This window comes from Orycteropus afer, unplaced genomic scaffold (assembly GCF_000298275.1).
Source record: "Orycteropus afer afer isolate SDZICR_OR568_19922 unplaced genomic scaffold, OryAfe1.0 scaffold00291, whole genome shotgun sequence".
Taxonomy (NCBI): domain Eukaryota; kingdom Metazoa; phylum Chordata; class Mammalia; order Tubulidentata; family Orycteropodidae; genus Orycteropus; species Orycteropus afer.
Window position 1 is genome coordinate 2,273,109 of NW_006921878.1, and position 13,808 is coordinate 2,286,916.

The following is a 13,808-nucleotide window of genomic DNA, read 5'->3' on the forward strand; positions in this document are numbered from 1 at the left end:
ACACACACAGTACCTGTGAGGAGGCAGGGGCGGGGTGTCACACCCCTGGGGGCACCGAAGGTGGGGACCCTGCCTTCCCACACTCCCTGGGGTGTGATGGGGGAAACCGAGGCACGGAAAGGACCGCAGGCACCCCTCAAAGTCACACCATGGGGCAGGAGCCAGCATCCCGGCGTTACCTGCCCAGGTATATGGCATCTGTGACAAATGGGGAAACTAAGGCACAGAGAGATTTTTTTTTTTCTTTTTTGAAGTTCCTCTGAGATCATGCAGCTGAACAGGGCAGTGAAGCAAGCCCTCCACACGTTGGATACACAGCCCTTGTACAAGAAGCCCTGGCTGCCCAATGGTTAAGCACTCAACTGCTAACGGAAAGGTTGACGGTTCAAAACCACCCCAAAGCTCCAAAGAAGAAAGCACTGGCAGTCTGCTCTCGTAAAGATGACAGCCTGGGACACCCTACGGGCAGCTGTACTATCACACGGGGTCACTGTGAGTGGGACTTGACTTGACAGCACCCAACAACATCAAAACAACCTTTGTGTCAGATGGGGAAACCGAGGCACAAAGATTTTTTTTGGGGGGGGCGTGTCTCTCTTGACATCACACAACCCAACAGGACAAATAGGCAAGGCTTCCACACAGCAATCTAGAGTTTCCTGGGTACACATTCCTTGTGTCAGATAGGCAGCCGAGGACCAGAGCAGGCGGGGACCCTCTGAGGTCATGAGTCATGATGAGGCACAGAGGACCAGGGGAGACAGAGGGGACAAGAACCTGGCCTCCACACACTAGCCCATGGCTCCTGGAGGTTATCCCCTTGGTGGCAGATGGAGAAACTGAGGCACAGCAGGCCGGAGGGCCTTCTGGGATCCGCCTGAGGTCTGCACACCACAGGCACCATCTGTACCCATGGGAAGGAGGTCTTGTTCTCCCCACATGGTCATTCTCGAACATCCTGCCCCATCCTGGTACCAAGAGTGTGGTCCCAGGAAGCAGGACGCCTGGGAGGAATGGGCTGGGCCGGTCAGCTCAGAAGCTGGCCTCCCCCTCAGATGCTGTCCTGGCCCCTGGGGACCGAGGCTGAGGAACAGCAACAGCTAAGTCAGGCCCCTCTCTCCAGGTGCTCGACCTGCTCCATCCCCTTCTTGCCCTCCCCTCCTCCTCTCTCCACCCCCACCCCATCCTATCACTCTGTTCCTCCAACTCACCTAGCTCACTCCTGCCCCAGGGCCTTTGCACAGGCTGTTCACTGCCTGAGATGCCCTCTCCCCATAACTTAGCAAGGCAGGCTCCTCCTCACCCTTTAGGTCTCAGCTCAAACATCACCTCTTCAAAGAAGCCCTCCCTGCTGACTCCTGGCTTCCTCCAGGAAGTCAGCTCTCATGCCCCAATCTCCACACACACACACCCTGGGCAAAGGCTCTAGGCTCAGCATGACAGCAATTCCAGCAATTCTGTTTATTTGGTTGCTTACTGGCTGCCTCCCCGACCAGACTGCGGGCTCCGTGGGGTGGGTTCAGGGCTCACTATGCTATCCTGGCCAGGCACATCAGTATCTTGTGAGTGCGTGACTACCAAGATAGTAGCTTCCACTGATAGCCCTGAGGGTGGGTGTTACTATCCCCATTTTTCAGAGGAGGTGATGAGGCTGCCCAGTGAGTGAGCCATGGAGCTGAGAAGCCAGCTGGCGGCGGGCCTTGAGTCTTTCTCTTCCAATCCCTGAAAGCCTGGCAGCTGGTTGGCCTCCAGACTCCCTGCGATGACCTCACTGACCAGATTCTGGGGCTGCACACACAGTCCTGGGATCAGGAAGTGAAACTAACACCTACCCTTGTTTCTCTGGAACCGGGGGCCCTCTGAGCAGGGGTTTCTTGGGAAGCCTGAGCCCCTGGGGGTGGACTCTGTTCAGGGAACTGTGCCCCCGGCCAGCTGGGTTAACCATTCGTGGGGCCAGGCTGCCTGACTGGACCAGCCCTGGCAGATGACTGCCTATCTGGGCCTCAAAAAGGCTACAAATATTTACGGAAGCCGACTGCCACACCTTTCTCCCACAGAGCAGCTGATGGGTTCGAACCACTGACCTTTTGGTTACCAGCTGAATAACATTAACCACTATGCCACCAGAGCTCCTTCTCTGGGTCAGAAAATGGATGGTGCCAGGGACACCATTCCCATGCCCACAAGGTCCCAGACTGGCTCCACCCCACACAAAAGAGGCCCCCACCCTGCCCCCTTCAGCTCAGGGATTATTTTATTGGTTGATGACTTTGCTGTTGCTAGGTACCCTCCAGCTGATTCAGACTCACGGCGCCCCCATGTGGCAAAAGAGAGCTGTCCCAGAGAGTTTCCTAGGCTGTCGTCTTTATGGGAGCAGACCGCTGGGTGGGTTTGAACTGCTGACCTTTCAGTTTTCAGCTGAGCACTTAACCACGTGCACTACCAGGGCTCCCTGTCAGAGTTTTCCCAACTATGATGACTACAGCTGCATCTGAGACCCTGAAGAGGAAGGAGGAGGGGCGGGCTCAAGCGTCCACTTTCTAGATGAGGAAGTTCCTCAGGCCCGAGCCCCCTGCCTCTCCCTGGCTGCCTTGGCCCAAAGTGACCCAGGAGTGGACTGCGTGTCCTCAGAAACCTGAAAATCTGGCCCCCAGGCTTCGGTTGCACGGCTGGCCAGCCTTGGGCCCCAGAAAGCTGCTGTATCTCACAAAGCACTCTCAGGAGGGCTCGGGTCAAAGGGCGCCCTCTCGGTCCTTGCCCCTGAGGGCAAGAAGGCATGGGCGGCCTGGAATTCTGAGAGTGGGCAGGATGTCTGGCCCGGGATCCTGAATGCCAGAGGCGCCTCAGATGCCAGGATGTGGCGGTGCTGGACTCGGGAAGAACAGCAGGCGAGTGGCCGGGGCTAATCTCCAGGCCCAGGGCTGGGGTGGGGAGAGCAGGGCACACTGGGAGGCGGGCCTTGCGGCCTTATCAGTATGCACCGGGGGACAGGACACCCTGGCCCCAGAGACTGGCTTCCCACCCTCCCACCAGCCCTCTAGTCTGAGCCACTCCCCCAGGACACAACCAAACCAAAAAACCAAACTCACCACCACTGAGTTAATTCTGACTCATAGCAACCCCCACTGGGTTTTAGAGGCCATAAATCTTTAGGTGGCCCCATCTTCCTTCCGCAGAGCGGCTGGTGGGTTTGAACCGCTGACTTTCTGGTTAGCAGCCAGATGCCTTATCCACTAGGCCACCAGGGAGGCTTCCCAGGACACAAGGGCCCCCATTATGATCACTCCCATGCCGGGTCAGGCAGACAGGTAGGAGGCAAGAGAAGGTTACAAACACCAGACCTTTCTGTCTCACCTGTCCCCTGAATCTCAGCTTCCCAGGCAGCACCCTTAACCACCACACCCCCCAAAAGAAACAGGCGGCTGGAGATGGGGTAGAAGATGTAGGGAGACGCTCTGGAAGAACAGACAGACAGAGGGGGCTCTGGTAACCATCTGACAGGAGAAGTCAGGCCACACCAGACAGACTGACAGAGGCACTGGGCAGTCAGCTCAGAGTGCCCCGAGTCAGACAGACAGACATAGTGAAACAGCACTGGGAGGTCAGGCAGGGGGTAGATGGAGGTTTCTACAGGTCAGACAACACTCAAAAGGCAGACAGAGGAGACAGACTCAGGCCATGGACTGACTGACAGAGCGAGGAGGCTCTGGCCATCGGCAGACAGACAGAAGGAGCGCTGGAAGAGACAGACAGGGGTGTGTCAGGGTTGGGACTGACAGAGGGGCTGGCCGATCGGACAGACAGGCGGGAGAGGCTGGGCCCACGCGGGCCGGGGCGCTTACCGACCAGGTGCCAGGCCTTGCGCGGGCCGTAGCGGGCGCAGCGGCCGCCGGCGCGGTCGGCCTCGTAGCCCACGAGGGGCGTACACAGCCCGTCGGCTACCTGGCCGAGCAGCAGCAGCAGGCCGGCGCCACGCGAGCTGTAGGCGCGCACCGAGTGCAGGTAGAGCAGCAGGTAGGTGAACCACATGGACGCGCACAGGTCGTTGAGGAAGTGGCCCACGGCGTAGCTGAGCCGCGCGACCAGGGACAGTGCCCGCGGGGACGCCGCCGCCGCTGGGGGCCCGGGACCCATGACGCCGGGTTCACCGCGTGCGCCGCGCCCTGACGACCAGCCAGCCCCAGGCTCTGCGGAGGGGACCACCGACCCGGGCCGTCTAACAGCTGCCGAGGAGCCCTAGGGGAAGGCTGGCCACTCTGCCAAGGGCCCACAGCGGGCCGGCTACTGGCAGAAGCTTCTCCGCTGGTCCGCCGACCCTGCGACCCCGCAGCCTGCTGGCAGGGTGACGGCAACGCCGGCTGGGCGCGGCGGCAGCTGGAAATCCCGGGAGCGGCGGCCGCTTCCCACCAATCGGGGCCGCGAGCAGGGGCCCTCGAGCCAATCAGCAAGGAAGGAGGTGTGGCCTCCACCACAGCGCCAGCGGGATCGCGGGGTCCTAGTGCCCGCTTTTGAGAGTGGGGTTTGAGGGTCTCCTGATGCCGGTGAAGGAGCTCTGGTGGTGTAGTGGTTAAGCCGTTTGGTAACCAAAAGATTAGTTCATGACCACAAGCAGCTCCGCGAAAGAAAGATGGTGCAGTCTGCTTTTGTAAAGATTTACAGCCTTGGGAAACCAATGGAGTCGCTATGAGTCGGAATCGATTCGATAGCAGTGAGTTTGGTTCTTTGGAGATCCAAGGCGGGAGCGACGCCAGAGGAATCCCAACTCAGACCTCCGGCTCCAGGCCCGTCCCGCTCCAGCCCGCCTGCAGCTTTCTGAAGCCCGAGGCTAGCCGGAGAGGGTAGGACAGGGTGGCAGAGCAGTTGGTTGGGGTGGGGGGTCAGAGTTGGGAGACCCAGTGGGGCGCCGAGGCAGAATTAGTACCAATTAATTAATACTAATGATAATAATGTAATAATGATTATAATAACAGCAGTCGGCATTTAATGAGCGTTGGAGGTGCCAGGCGCTCCACGTGGATGACTTCATCCCAGCTTGGCCGCAGCTTCTAAAGGCCGCGCCCCTTCTCACTCCCATTCAAGCCCAGATACAAGCCCAGAGAGGGGAAGCGAGTTACTCAAGGGCACACAGTGAGTCAGATGCACAAGGTTGTGAGGCATGTTCTGGACCCCTTCCTGTTCTCCTCTAACTTCCCTCCCCCTTCTGGGTCACCAGACCCAGCGGTTTCAGGTTCCTACAAGGGGCGGGGCCCAGTGCCCTCTCCACGCCCCCTCCACCCCTGGCTTTCAAATCTTTTTTTTTTTTTAATTGTGATTTGGGTGAAAATTTACAGAGCAAATTCACTTTCCATACAGCAGTTCACATACACTTTGTGTCATAACATTGACCACAGTTCACCACAGTGCAACAGCTCCCCTCCCACTTCCTCCCTACAGTCACCTCTTACCTATGTCCATCCCTCCATGCACCCCTGTCCCCTGAGCTTTCTCCCTGTTCATAAACAGCCCTTCTTTCTCCCATGATTGTTCTTTCCAAGGAGTGTATCTGCCTCGGGGAAATGTTCAACTCCTATCTCTCTCTGGCTGTCAAATCTTGTGCTCTGGAACCAGACTTACAGGGTCCTGATCCAGTCCCACACTCTCCTAGCGGTTCCATCTGAGACAAGTGCCTTAACTTCGTAGGGCCTCAGTTTCACCAGCACTAAAATGGGTATAATGTATGCCTTTGCGAAGATTTCAACTCACAGTGACTTCAACTCATAATGTCAAAGTAAAACTGCCCTGTCGGATTTCCAATCTTTATGGAAGGCTGTAATCTTTATGGACACAGACGGCTACGTCTTTCTCTCGCAGAGCTGCTGGCTGATGGGTTCGAACCTTCAGCCTTTCAGTTTTCAGCCAAGCACTTAACCATTGCAGCCCCAGGCCCCCTTATGTAAGTGCAGGAGCTCTGAGCAGGCCCTCCTTCCACATCAGCTATCACCCTGGAGGGGCCCCATCACAGCCCTGATGTCTGCTCCGCCCTACCCCCCAGCGGTGGTAACTGAACAGTGTGTGTCTCCCCCACTGAACTGTGAGCCCTGTGAGGGTGGGGACTGGGTCTGTGTTGACTCCAGCAATGCCCAGCATGTTATAGGATTTCACTTCCTATCTGTCCAATGGGAGCTCTGGTAGAGTAGTGCCTAAGGCACTTGACTGCTAACCAGAAGGCTCGCAGTTCAAATCCACCAGCCACTCCTCAGAAGGAAGACGGGGCAATCTATTTCCGTAGTGATACTGCGTTGGAAACCCAGGGAGCGGTCACTATGAGTCAGGTCCGACTCAATGGCACATAACAACAACAACATCCATCCAATAACTGAACAGTGGAAATATGGAAAGAGAATCAGAAACACACTACAACTAGGAAACAGACAGGGACCCTCTCTGAAACCTGAGGCTCAGGCAGCCCATGGGGTGCACAGCCCAGACCCCTACACTGATGCGAACCACCCATCCCAGCACCCACTCTTTTATACAAAGGAGTCTGAAAATGAGTGCGAAACCCGAAAGAGTACAACTGTGTGATCCAACTGGGTGACATTCTCTAGAGACAGTGAGAAGATGTGCTGTTGCCAGGGGTCCACGGGGAGGGGAGGAGAGGAGAGGTGGATGGGGGGCACAGGGCAATTGTAGGGCTGTGCAGGGACCTGCAGTGGACGCGTGGCATTACCATTTGTCCAAACCTGGACAACACCAAGAGTGAGAGTGAGCTCTCGTGTGGACTATGGGCCTGAGGTTAAAATGATCTGGCACTGTCGGTTCATCAGTTATAACAAGAGGACAGGAATGCAAGGGTTAATAACAGGAGGACCTGTGGGTGGGGGCGGGGCATTGGGAAACTCTTCTGTCAGCTCCGTTTTTGTGGGAACCTAACACTGCTCTCAAATCACTTTTTTTTTTAAAGTGGTTGCTGTTGAGTCGCTCTGACTCATGGTGCCCTATGTGGGTCAGAATAGGACTGTGTCCATAGGGTTTGCGGTGGCTGAGTGTTTGAAAGTAGAGCACCAGCCCTTCTTCTGAGGTGCCTCTCTGGGTGGACTGGAACCTGCAGCCTTTCAGTGAGCAGTCAAATGGGCTCACCTTTTGCCCCACCAAGGACTCCTATTAAAAACAGATGACGCAGGATTATTCAGTCCTGTTGCTCATCACCACATAGAAGAACCTTTGAAAACATCCAAACCAAGACCACACCCACTGCCATTGTGTCAATTCCGACTCACAGCGCCCCCAGAGGACAGAGTGGAACTGCACCACAGGGTAGTCTTCACCGAGGCCAACTGTCTGGTCTTTCCCCTCTTAGCAGCGAAATGCTTTCACCTCTATGCCACCAAAGCTGTTTTGAAAACATGGGACGGGGTGAAATAAGTCAGTCACAAAATGACAAATACTGGATGATCTCACTCATATGAAGTAAGCAAATATAAAAAAAAAAATTATTGTAGCTACTGGAGGTGGGAGGGGGCAGGGGAGCTTTAGTTTTGGGGGTGGGCATTGAGTTATGTTAATGATGGTGGGATACTTGGAGAAAGGTCATTGAGAAAGGTGATACCTTTATGGTCACCATTGTAAATGTGGGAGTTGTGCTGGTGAATGTTTTGGTGTTTCACCACAAACAGGCCTGGTGGCACAATGGTTAAGTGCTCAACTGCTAACCAAAAGGTCGGTGGTTCGACCCACCAGGTGTTCTGAGGAAGGAAGGCCTCATGATCGGCTCCTGTATAGCTTGTTGTTGTTGTTATGTGCCATCAAGTCGACTGGCCCTGACTCATAGTGACCCCTCCTTGGGTTGCCGAGGCAGTATCACTACAGAAGTAGATTGCCCAGTCTTCCTTCCAAGGAGTGCCTACTGGGTTTGAACCGCCAGGCTTCTGGTTAGCAGTCAAGTGCCTTAGGCACTATGCTACCAGTAGGAAACCCTATGGAGCAGTTCTCCTGTCACATAGGGTGGCTGTGAGTTGGAATTGACAGCAACGGAATTTTCTTTTCGCCACAATAAGAAACAAAACGTGTGGGCGAGGGTGCCGGAGGCCCAGGCATGATAATCTAGCAGGGGAAGATGGGAGATAAGGGGTAAACCTTATCGCTGTGGTGGCGATAAAGGGATGAAGAGAGATAGAACCACAATTCTCTCCCTGCCTACCGGCTCGCCTTTTAGATTACCAGATACTGAGAGATGATTTTTAAAAATTGTTGTCGTTATTCAAAAAACTCACCGGCATCGAGTCGATTCAGACTCCTAGCGACCCTCTTTGGGTTTCCAAGGTGGCATATCTTTACAGAAGTAGATTGTCCCATTTTCCTTCTGCAGAGCAGCTGGGTGGATTTGAACCACCAACCTTCTGGTTAGCAGTCAAATACCTTAGGCATTGTTATTAGGGGTCATCGATTCAGTTCCCGCTCACTGCGTGCGACCCCATGTACACTAGGACAAAACACTGCCCAGTCCTGCTCCAACCTCACAGTCATTGCTGTGTCTGAGGCCACAGGGATGCATCTCCCTTACTTAAGTCATGACCTTAGGTGGGTCACAGCCCTGATCCCTGGGGTGTGGCCTGTATCCTCTTTGATCTTACACGACACATGGAGACCTCCAAGGGACACCAGGACCACAGATGTTGAAAGGAGACAAGGACCTTCCCCCAGAGCCAAGAGGGAGAAAGCTTTTCTCTGCAGCTGGTGCCCTGAGTTCAGACTTCTGACCTCCCACCGTGTGAGACAAGACATTCCTGTTTGTTAAAGCCACTCGCTTGTGGTATTTCTGTTATTGCAGCACTAGAGAGCTAAGACAAGGGCCTTCCTCTTTTTTGTAGACCCTCTCCTTTACCAAGCGTGATGTCCTTCTCTGGGGCCTGGTCCCTCCAGACAACATGCCCAAAGTGCAGGAGATGAAGTCTTTTTTGCAAAAGTAGGTCCCTCTTCCTAGTCTGTCCTTGTCTGGAAACTCCACTGAAACCTGTAAATCTCTACAAATTTTGACAGAAGAATTTCAAAACCCTGCTGGTATTTGAATATCAGGGGCATAGCCTCCAGCCTCACAGTAACATGCAAGCCACCACAGCACAACAAATTGACAGATAGGTGGTGGCTTAAAAATGTCAGCCCACGTTTTTTATTAAGGATCTCTGGAGGCACAATGGGTAAGGGCATTTGGCTGCTAACCAGAAGATTGGCGGCTCAAACTCACCAGGTGCTCCATGGGAGAAAGATGGGGTAATCTACTTCCATAAAGATTTACAGCCTTGGAAACCCAATGGAAGTCTCTAGGAGTCAGACTCAACTTGATGGCGTAAAAAAAAAAAAACAACAAACTCACTGCCGTGGAGTCTGACCCAACTCATAGTGACCCCTCCTTAGGTTTCCGAGGCGGTATCACTATGGAAGTAGATTGCCCAGTCTTCCTTCCGAGGAGTGCCTGGTGGGTTTGAACCACCAGCCTCTGGTTAGCAGTCAAATGCCTTAGGCATTATGCCACAGAGCTCTTCTATGGAAGTAGATTGCCCAACCTTCCTTCTGAGGAGTGGTTGGTAGGTTTGAACCACTAGCCTTCTGGTTAGCAGTCAAGTGCCTTAGGCACTATGCCACCAGAGCTCCCTTGATGGCAATGGGTTTGTTTCTCTTTTTGGTTTAAGATTTTTATTTATATTCTTCACTGCCTTTCATCCCCGACAGCCCCAAGACCAGGACAGCTTACACCACTTGGTCCGCATCTTTGCAGAAGGGAGGCTCAGACGAGGCCTCTTGCACACGGCTAACAGGAAGAAGACTCAGGATTCAAACTCAGCTCTGCGTGACCTCCACTAACCTTGAGTTACTGATGGACTGCCAGACAAGGGCTGACTTGAAGGTACCTGTGGTCGTTCAGTTTGTGTGTCAGCTTGGCTGGGCCTGGCTGAGTGGCTGGGCGGCTGGATGTAGTATTCCCCATGATGAGACTGCTAATCAACTTCATGGTGGAATCTACTGGGAACAGCTGAGTAGCTGCCTTAGGGCTGTGGTCTGCTTCCCGTATATAAGCAAAAGCCTTGGGAATGGTCTCTAGCCTATGGCATGCTTGGACCCTGCATGTAGCTGTGTTGTTGCTCAGCAGCCTGCCATGCTCTGCCGACCTTGGGACTTAAATGGACTGGAAGTAATGGCCTGCTGTGTGGTTTGGTAACATTGGGACTGTGCCTTTTGACTTGTCAACCTTGGGTTTGTGAGCCTCAGCAGCCAGTAGCTGCCTGAGTGAAGAAACGCCTCTAGCTCCAGTGGGCCAGGAGCAGGAGGCAGAGCTGGACCCCAAGGCTGAGGGGATTTAACCCATCCCCTAGAGCCTGGCACTTTGAACTTAGACTTAAAGCCTTCAAATTGTAAGAATCGACTCCTGTTTGTTAAGGCCATCCCATTGGTGGTATATTCTTGTTAGAGCAGCACTAGGAACCAGAACAGTATGGGACAAGGTGGCCTGGTGTTCATCCCTTTATCAGCCTCTTTTGTCGGTCAAGATGCCATGGGACAAGCCCGGCAGCCCCTTGAGGCAAGTCTAGTGGGACGGGGTGGGGGGCATTTGCCAGATCACCCCCATCTCTGGAGTCATGTTGTATTGGACATTTCCTTACCCCAGTGCCATGGGGAAAGTAGGAATGAGACTGCCCCTGCCCCTGCCACCCTGGAGTCCAGCTGCTCCTTGAGTTGCCTTCGCTCACCCATCCCTTTGTTCATGTTTGTTCAGTGGGTCTAGCCTCATGCCGAGCAATGCTGGGATCCCAAAGGAGCCTCCTCTGAAGACCCTAGTCTGAGTGGGGAGATGCGGACACACGCTTCATGTCTGTGTGGTTGGGGCTGAAGGAGTCAGACCAAGAAGCGGGGACTGAATACCAAGACTTTGCTCTGTGAGAGCTGGACAATGTATAAGGGAGATCAAGGAACAGTTGATGCCTTTGCATTGTGGTGCTGGTGAAGAATACTGAGAGTACCACGGGCTGCCCGAAGAACGAACCAATCCGGCCCGGATAAAGCGCACCCAGAATGCTTCCCAAGCTGGGAGGGTGAGACTTTGCCTCCCGTACTGTGGACATGGTGTCAGGAGGGACCAGGCCCGAAGGACATCATGCTTAAAGTAGAGGGTCGGAGAGAAGGGGAAGGCCCTCCATGATGGACTGCCACAGCGGCTGCCACGGCGGGTTCAGGCACAGCAGCGACTGTGAGGCTGGCACAGGACCGGGCAGCCTTTCCTTCTGTTGTACACAGGGTCCCTGTGAGTCAGAACTGACCTCATAACCCCTAACACCTACACCCTGAGGTCACTGAGGAGCCATCGTGGGGTTCAGAGAGAGGGTGGTGCTCAGTCAGGGAACACTGGTTTATTTGTAGCACATTGCCTCTGCAGCACAGGGTGGGGGAACCTCTGGAGGGGACATGTGCCCCAACTAGGGGGTTGGATTGGGTGTGAACATCAGAGAAGGCCCTGTCAAGGATGGGGGCTGCCAGGACAGAGATCAATACCCAGCCCGAGGGGGAGGATGGGTGAGGAGACAGATCGGCTTGGGATCAAGAGAGATCTTGGCAGCCTTTGATGTCTCCAGAGCGTCTCCAGCTGCCCCCGACGCCAGGCCGGCGTCCCCCTTCCCCCTGGCTGGGGATCAGGTGTCCTGATGGCTGAGTGCAGCCACAGAGGGGTCAACCACCGGGCGGACTTTGATAGTCTCTGATGAGGTCCAGGTTGAGCGAGGGGGCAAGTTTCTGAGGTTCCAGGGGAACTTCCTTAGAGCAAGGGTAGCTGGGGCGTGGGCAGCAGCACGTGGGGAGGGGGAGAAACGGCCTGGATCAACTCCAGCAGTCTTGAGCAAGTCACCAAGCCTCAGTCTTCCACTCTGTAAAATAGGGGTGAGAGTGTTGTTAGCTGTCAGTCAGGCCCTGAGTCAGCGCGACCCTAAGAACAAGGGAAGGAAACACCGCCTGGTCCTGCGCCGTCCTCGTGGTGGGTTGAGGTCCACAGGGTTTTCAGTGGCTGACTGTTGGAAGCGGATCGCCAGGCCTGTCTTCCCAGTCTGGTGGAGTCTGGCAGCGCCGCTGAAACTTGTTCAGCCTCACAGTAGCACACAAGCATCAACTGCACCCTGACTCCTGATGGCAGAGGTAAGGTGCCAAACCTCCATTCATACTGTAAATGGGACTCTGCAACCTGAAGGAGCCCTGGTGGCACAGTGGCTGCAAACCGAAAGACGCTCGTGATTTGAACCCACCAACTACTCTGCAATCAGCTTCCGTAAAGATCTGTTGCTGTCACACCCTATGGTGCAGTTCCACTCTGCCCTCTAGGGGCTCTGTGAGTCAAATCGGCGGGACAGCAGTGGGTTTGGTTTGGGCTTTGCTTCCGTAAAGATTGACAGCCTTGGAAACCCTGTGGTGCAGTCCCACTCTGTCCTCTAGGGGCGCTGTGAGTTAGACTCGACTGGACAGAGTGGGTTTGGTTTGGGCTTTGCTTTTGTAAGGATTGTTGTTGTTGTTGTTAGGTGCCAGCTCAGCTCTGACTCATAGCGACCCCAATAGAACGAAACACTGTCCAGCCTCATGATCCCTGCTATGCCTGAGCCCATTGTTGCAGCCATGTGTCAATCCATCTAGTTGAGGGCCTTCCCCTTCTTTGCTGATCCTCCACCTTACCAAGCATGACATCCTTCTCCAGGGAATGGTCCCTTCTGACAACATGACCAAAGTAGGTGAGACAAAGTCTGGCCATTCTTGCTTCTACAGAGCATTCTGACTCCACTTCTTCCAGGACAGATGTGGTAGTTTAGTCTGTGTGTCAACTTGGCTGGGCCTGGTTGCGTGGCTGGGCAGTTGGATATATTTCCCATGATGAGACTGGTAATCAACTCCATGGTGGAATCTACTGTGAGCAGCTGAGTAGCTGCCTTAGGGATGTGGTCTGCTTCCTGTGCATAAGGAGCAGCTTTGGGAATGGTCTGCAGCTTTTGGCTTGAGCCCTGCATGCAGCCGAGTTGTCATTCAGCAGCCTGCCATTCTGTCTGCCAATCTTGGGACTGTTGATGGACTTGAATTAGTGGCCTGCTGAGGTGTTTTTTTTTTTTTTTTTTTTTTTCGGTTTGTGTGATTTGATAAGTAAAATAGACTGTGCCATTTTACTCTTGTCAACCTTGGGTTTGCCAGCCTCAGCAGCCAGCACCTGTCTGAGTTAAGAAAAGCCTCCGGCTTCAGTGGAGCTGAAGCCCAAGGTCAAGGTGCTTTTACCCAGCCCCTACAGCAGGCATTTTGAACTCGGACTTCTAGCCTCCTAAACTGTAAGAGAATAAACTCCTATTGTTCAAGCCATCCCATTTGTGGTATTTTTCTGTTAGAGCAGCATGGTAACCAGAACAATAGATTGGTCCTTTTTCTGGCGGTCCATGGTACTTTCAGCATTCTTCACCAACACCACAACTCAAAAGCTCAACTCTTCTTCGGTCTTCCTTATTCATTGTCCAGCTATCGCATGTATATGAGGTGACTAAAAATACCATGGCTTGGGTTAGGCACACTTTAGTCTTCAAGAAGACATCTTTGCTCTTCAAGATTTTAAAGAGGTCTTTACAGCAGACTTGCCCAATGCACTACATCATCCGATTTCCTGACTGCTGCTTCCGTGGGTGTTGAATGTGGATCCAAGTAATATGAAGTCTTTGACAACTTCAATCTTTTCTCCATTTATCATGATGCTACTTATTGGTCCTGTTGTGAAGATTTTTGTTCTCTTTATATTGAGGTGTAATCCATACTGCAGACTGTAG

The 13,808-nt window shown here is 53.8% G+C and overlaps 1 protein-coding gene across 1 annotated transcript in view; it reads right to left on the minus strand.

The window, feature by feature from the left end:
- The window catches only part of MFSD12 (major facilitator superfamily domain containing 12), an 11,621-nt gene extending 7,487 nt beyond the window's left edge, over positions 1 to 4,134 (minus strand). The window contains exons 1-3 of the mRNA XM_007951087.1: positions 3,843 to 4,134; positions 3,355 to 3,453; positions 2,709 to 2,871 (exon numbers count right to left, since the gene is read on the minus strand). Of these exons, the coding sequence (XP_007949278.1) occupies positions 2,709 to 2,871; positions 3,355 to 3,453; positions 3,843 to 4,134 (554 nt within the window). The remainder of the gene's footprint in view (positions 1 to 2,708; positions 2,872 to 3,354; positions 3,454 to 3,842) is intronic.
- Positions 4,135 to 13,808: the final 9,674 nt, after the last annotated feature.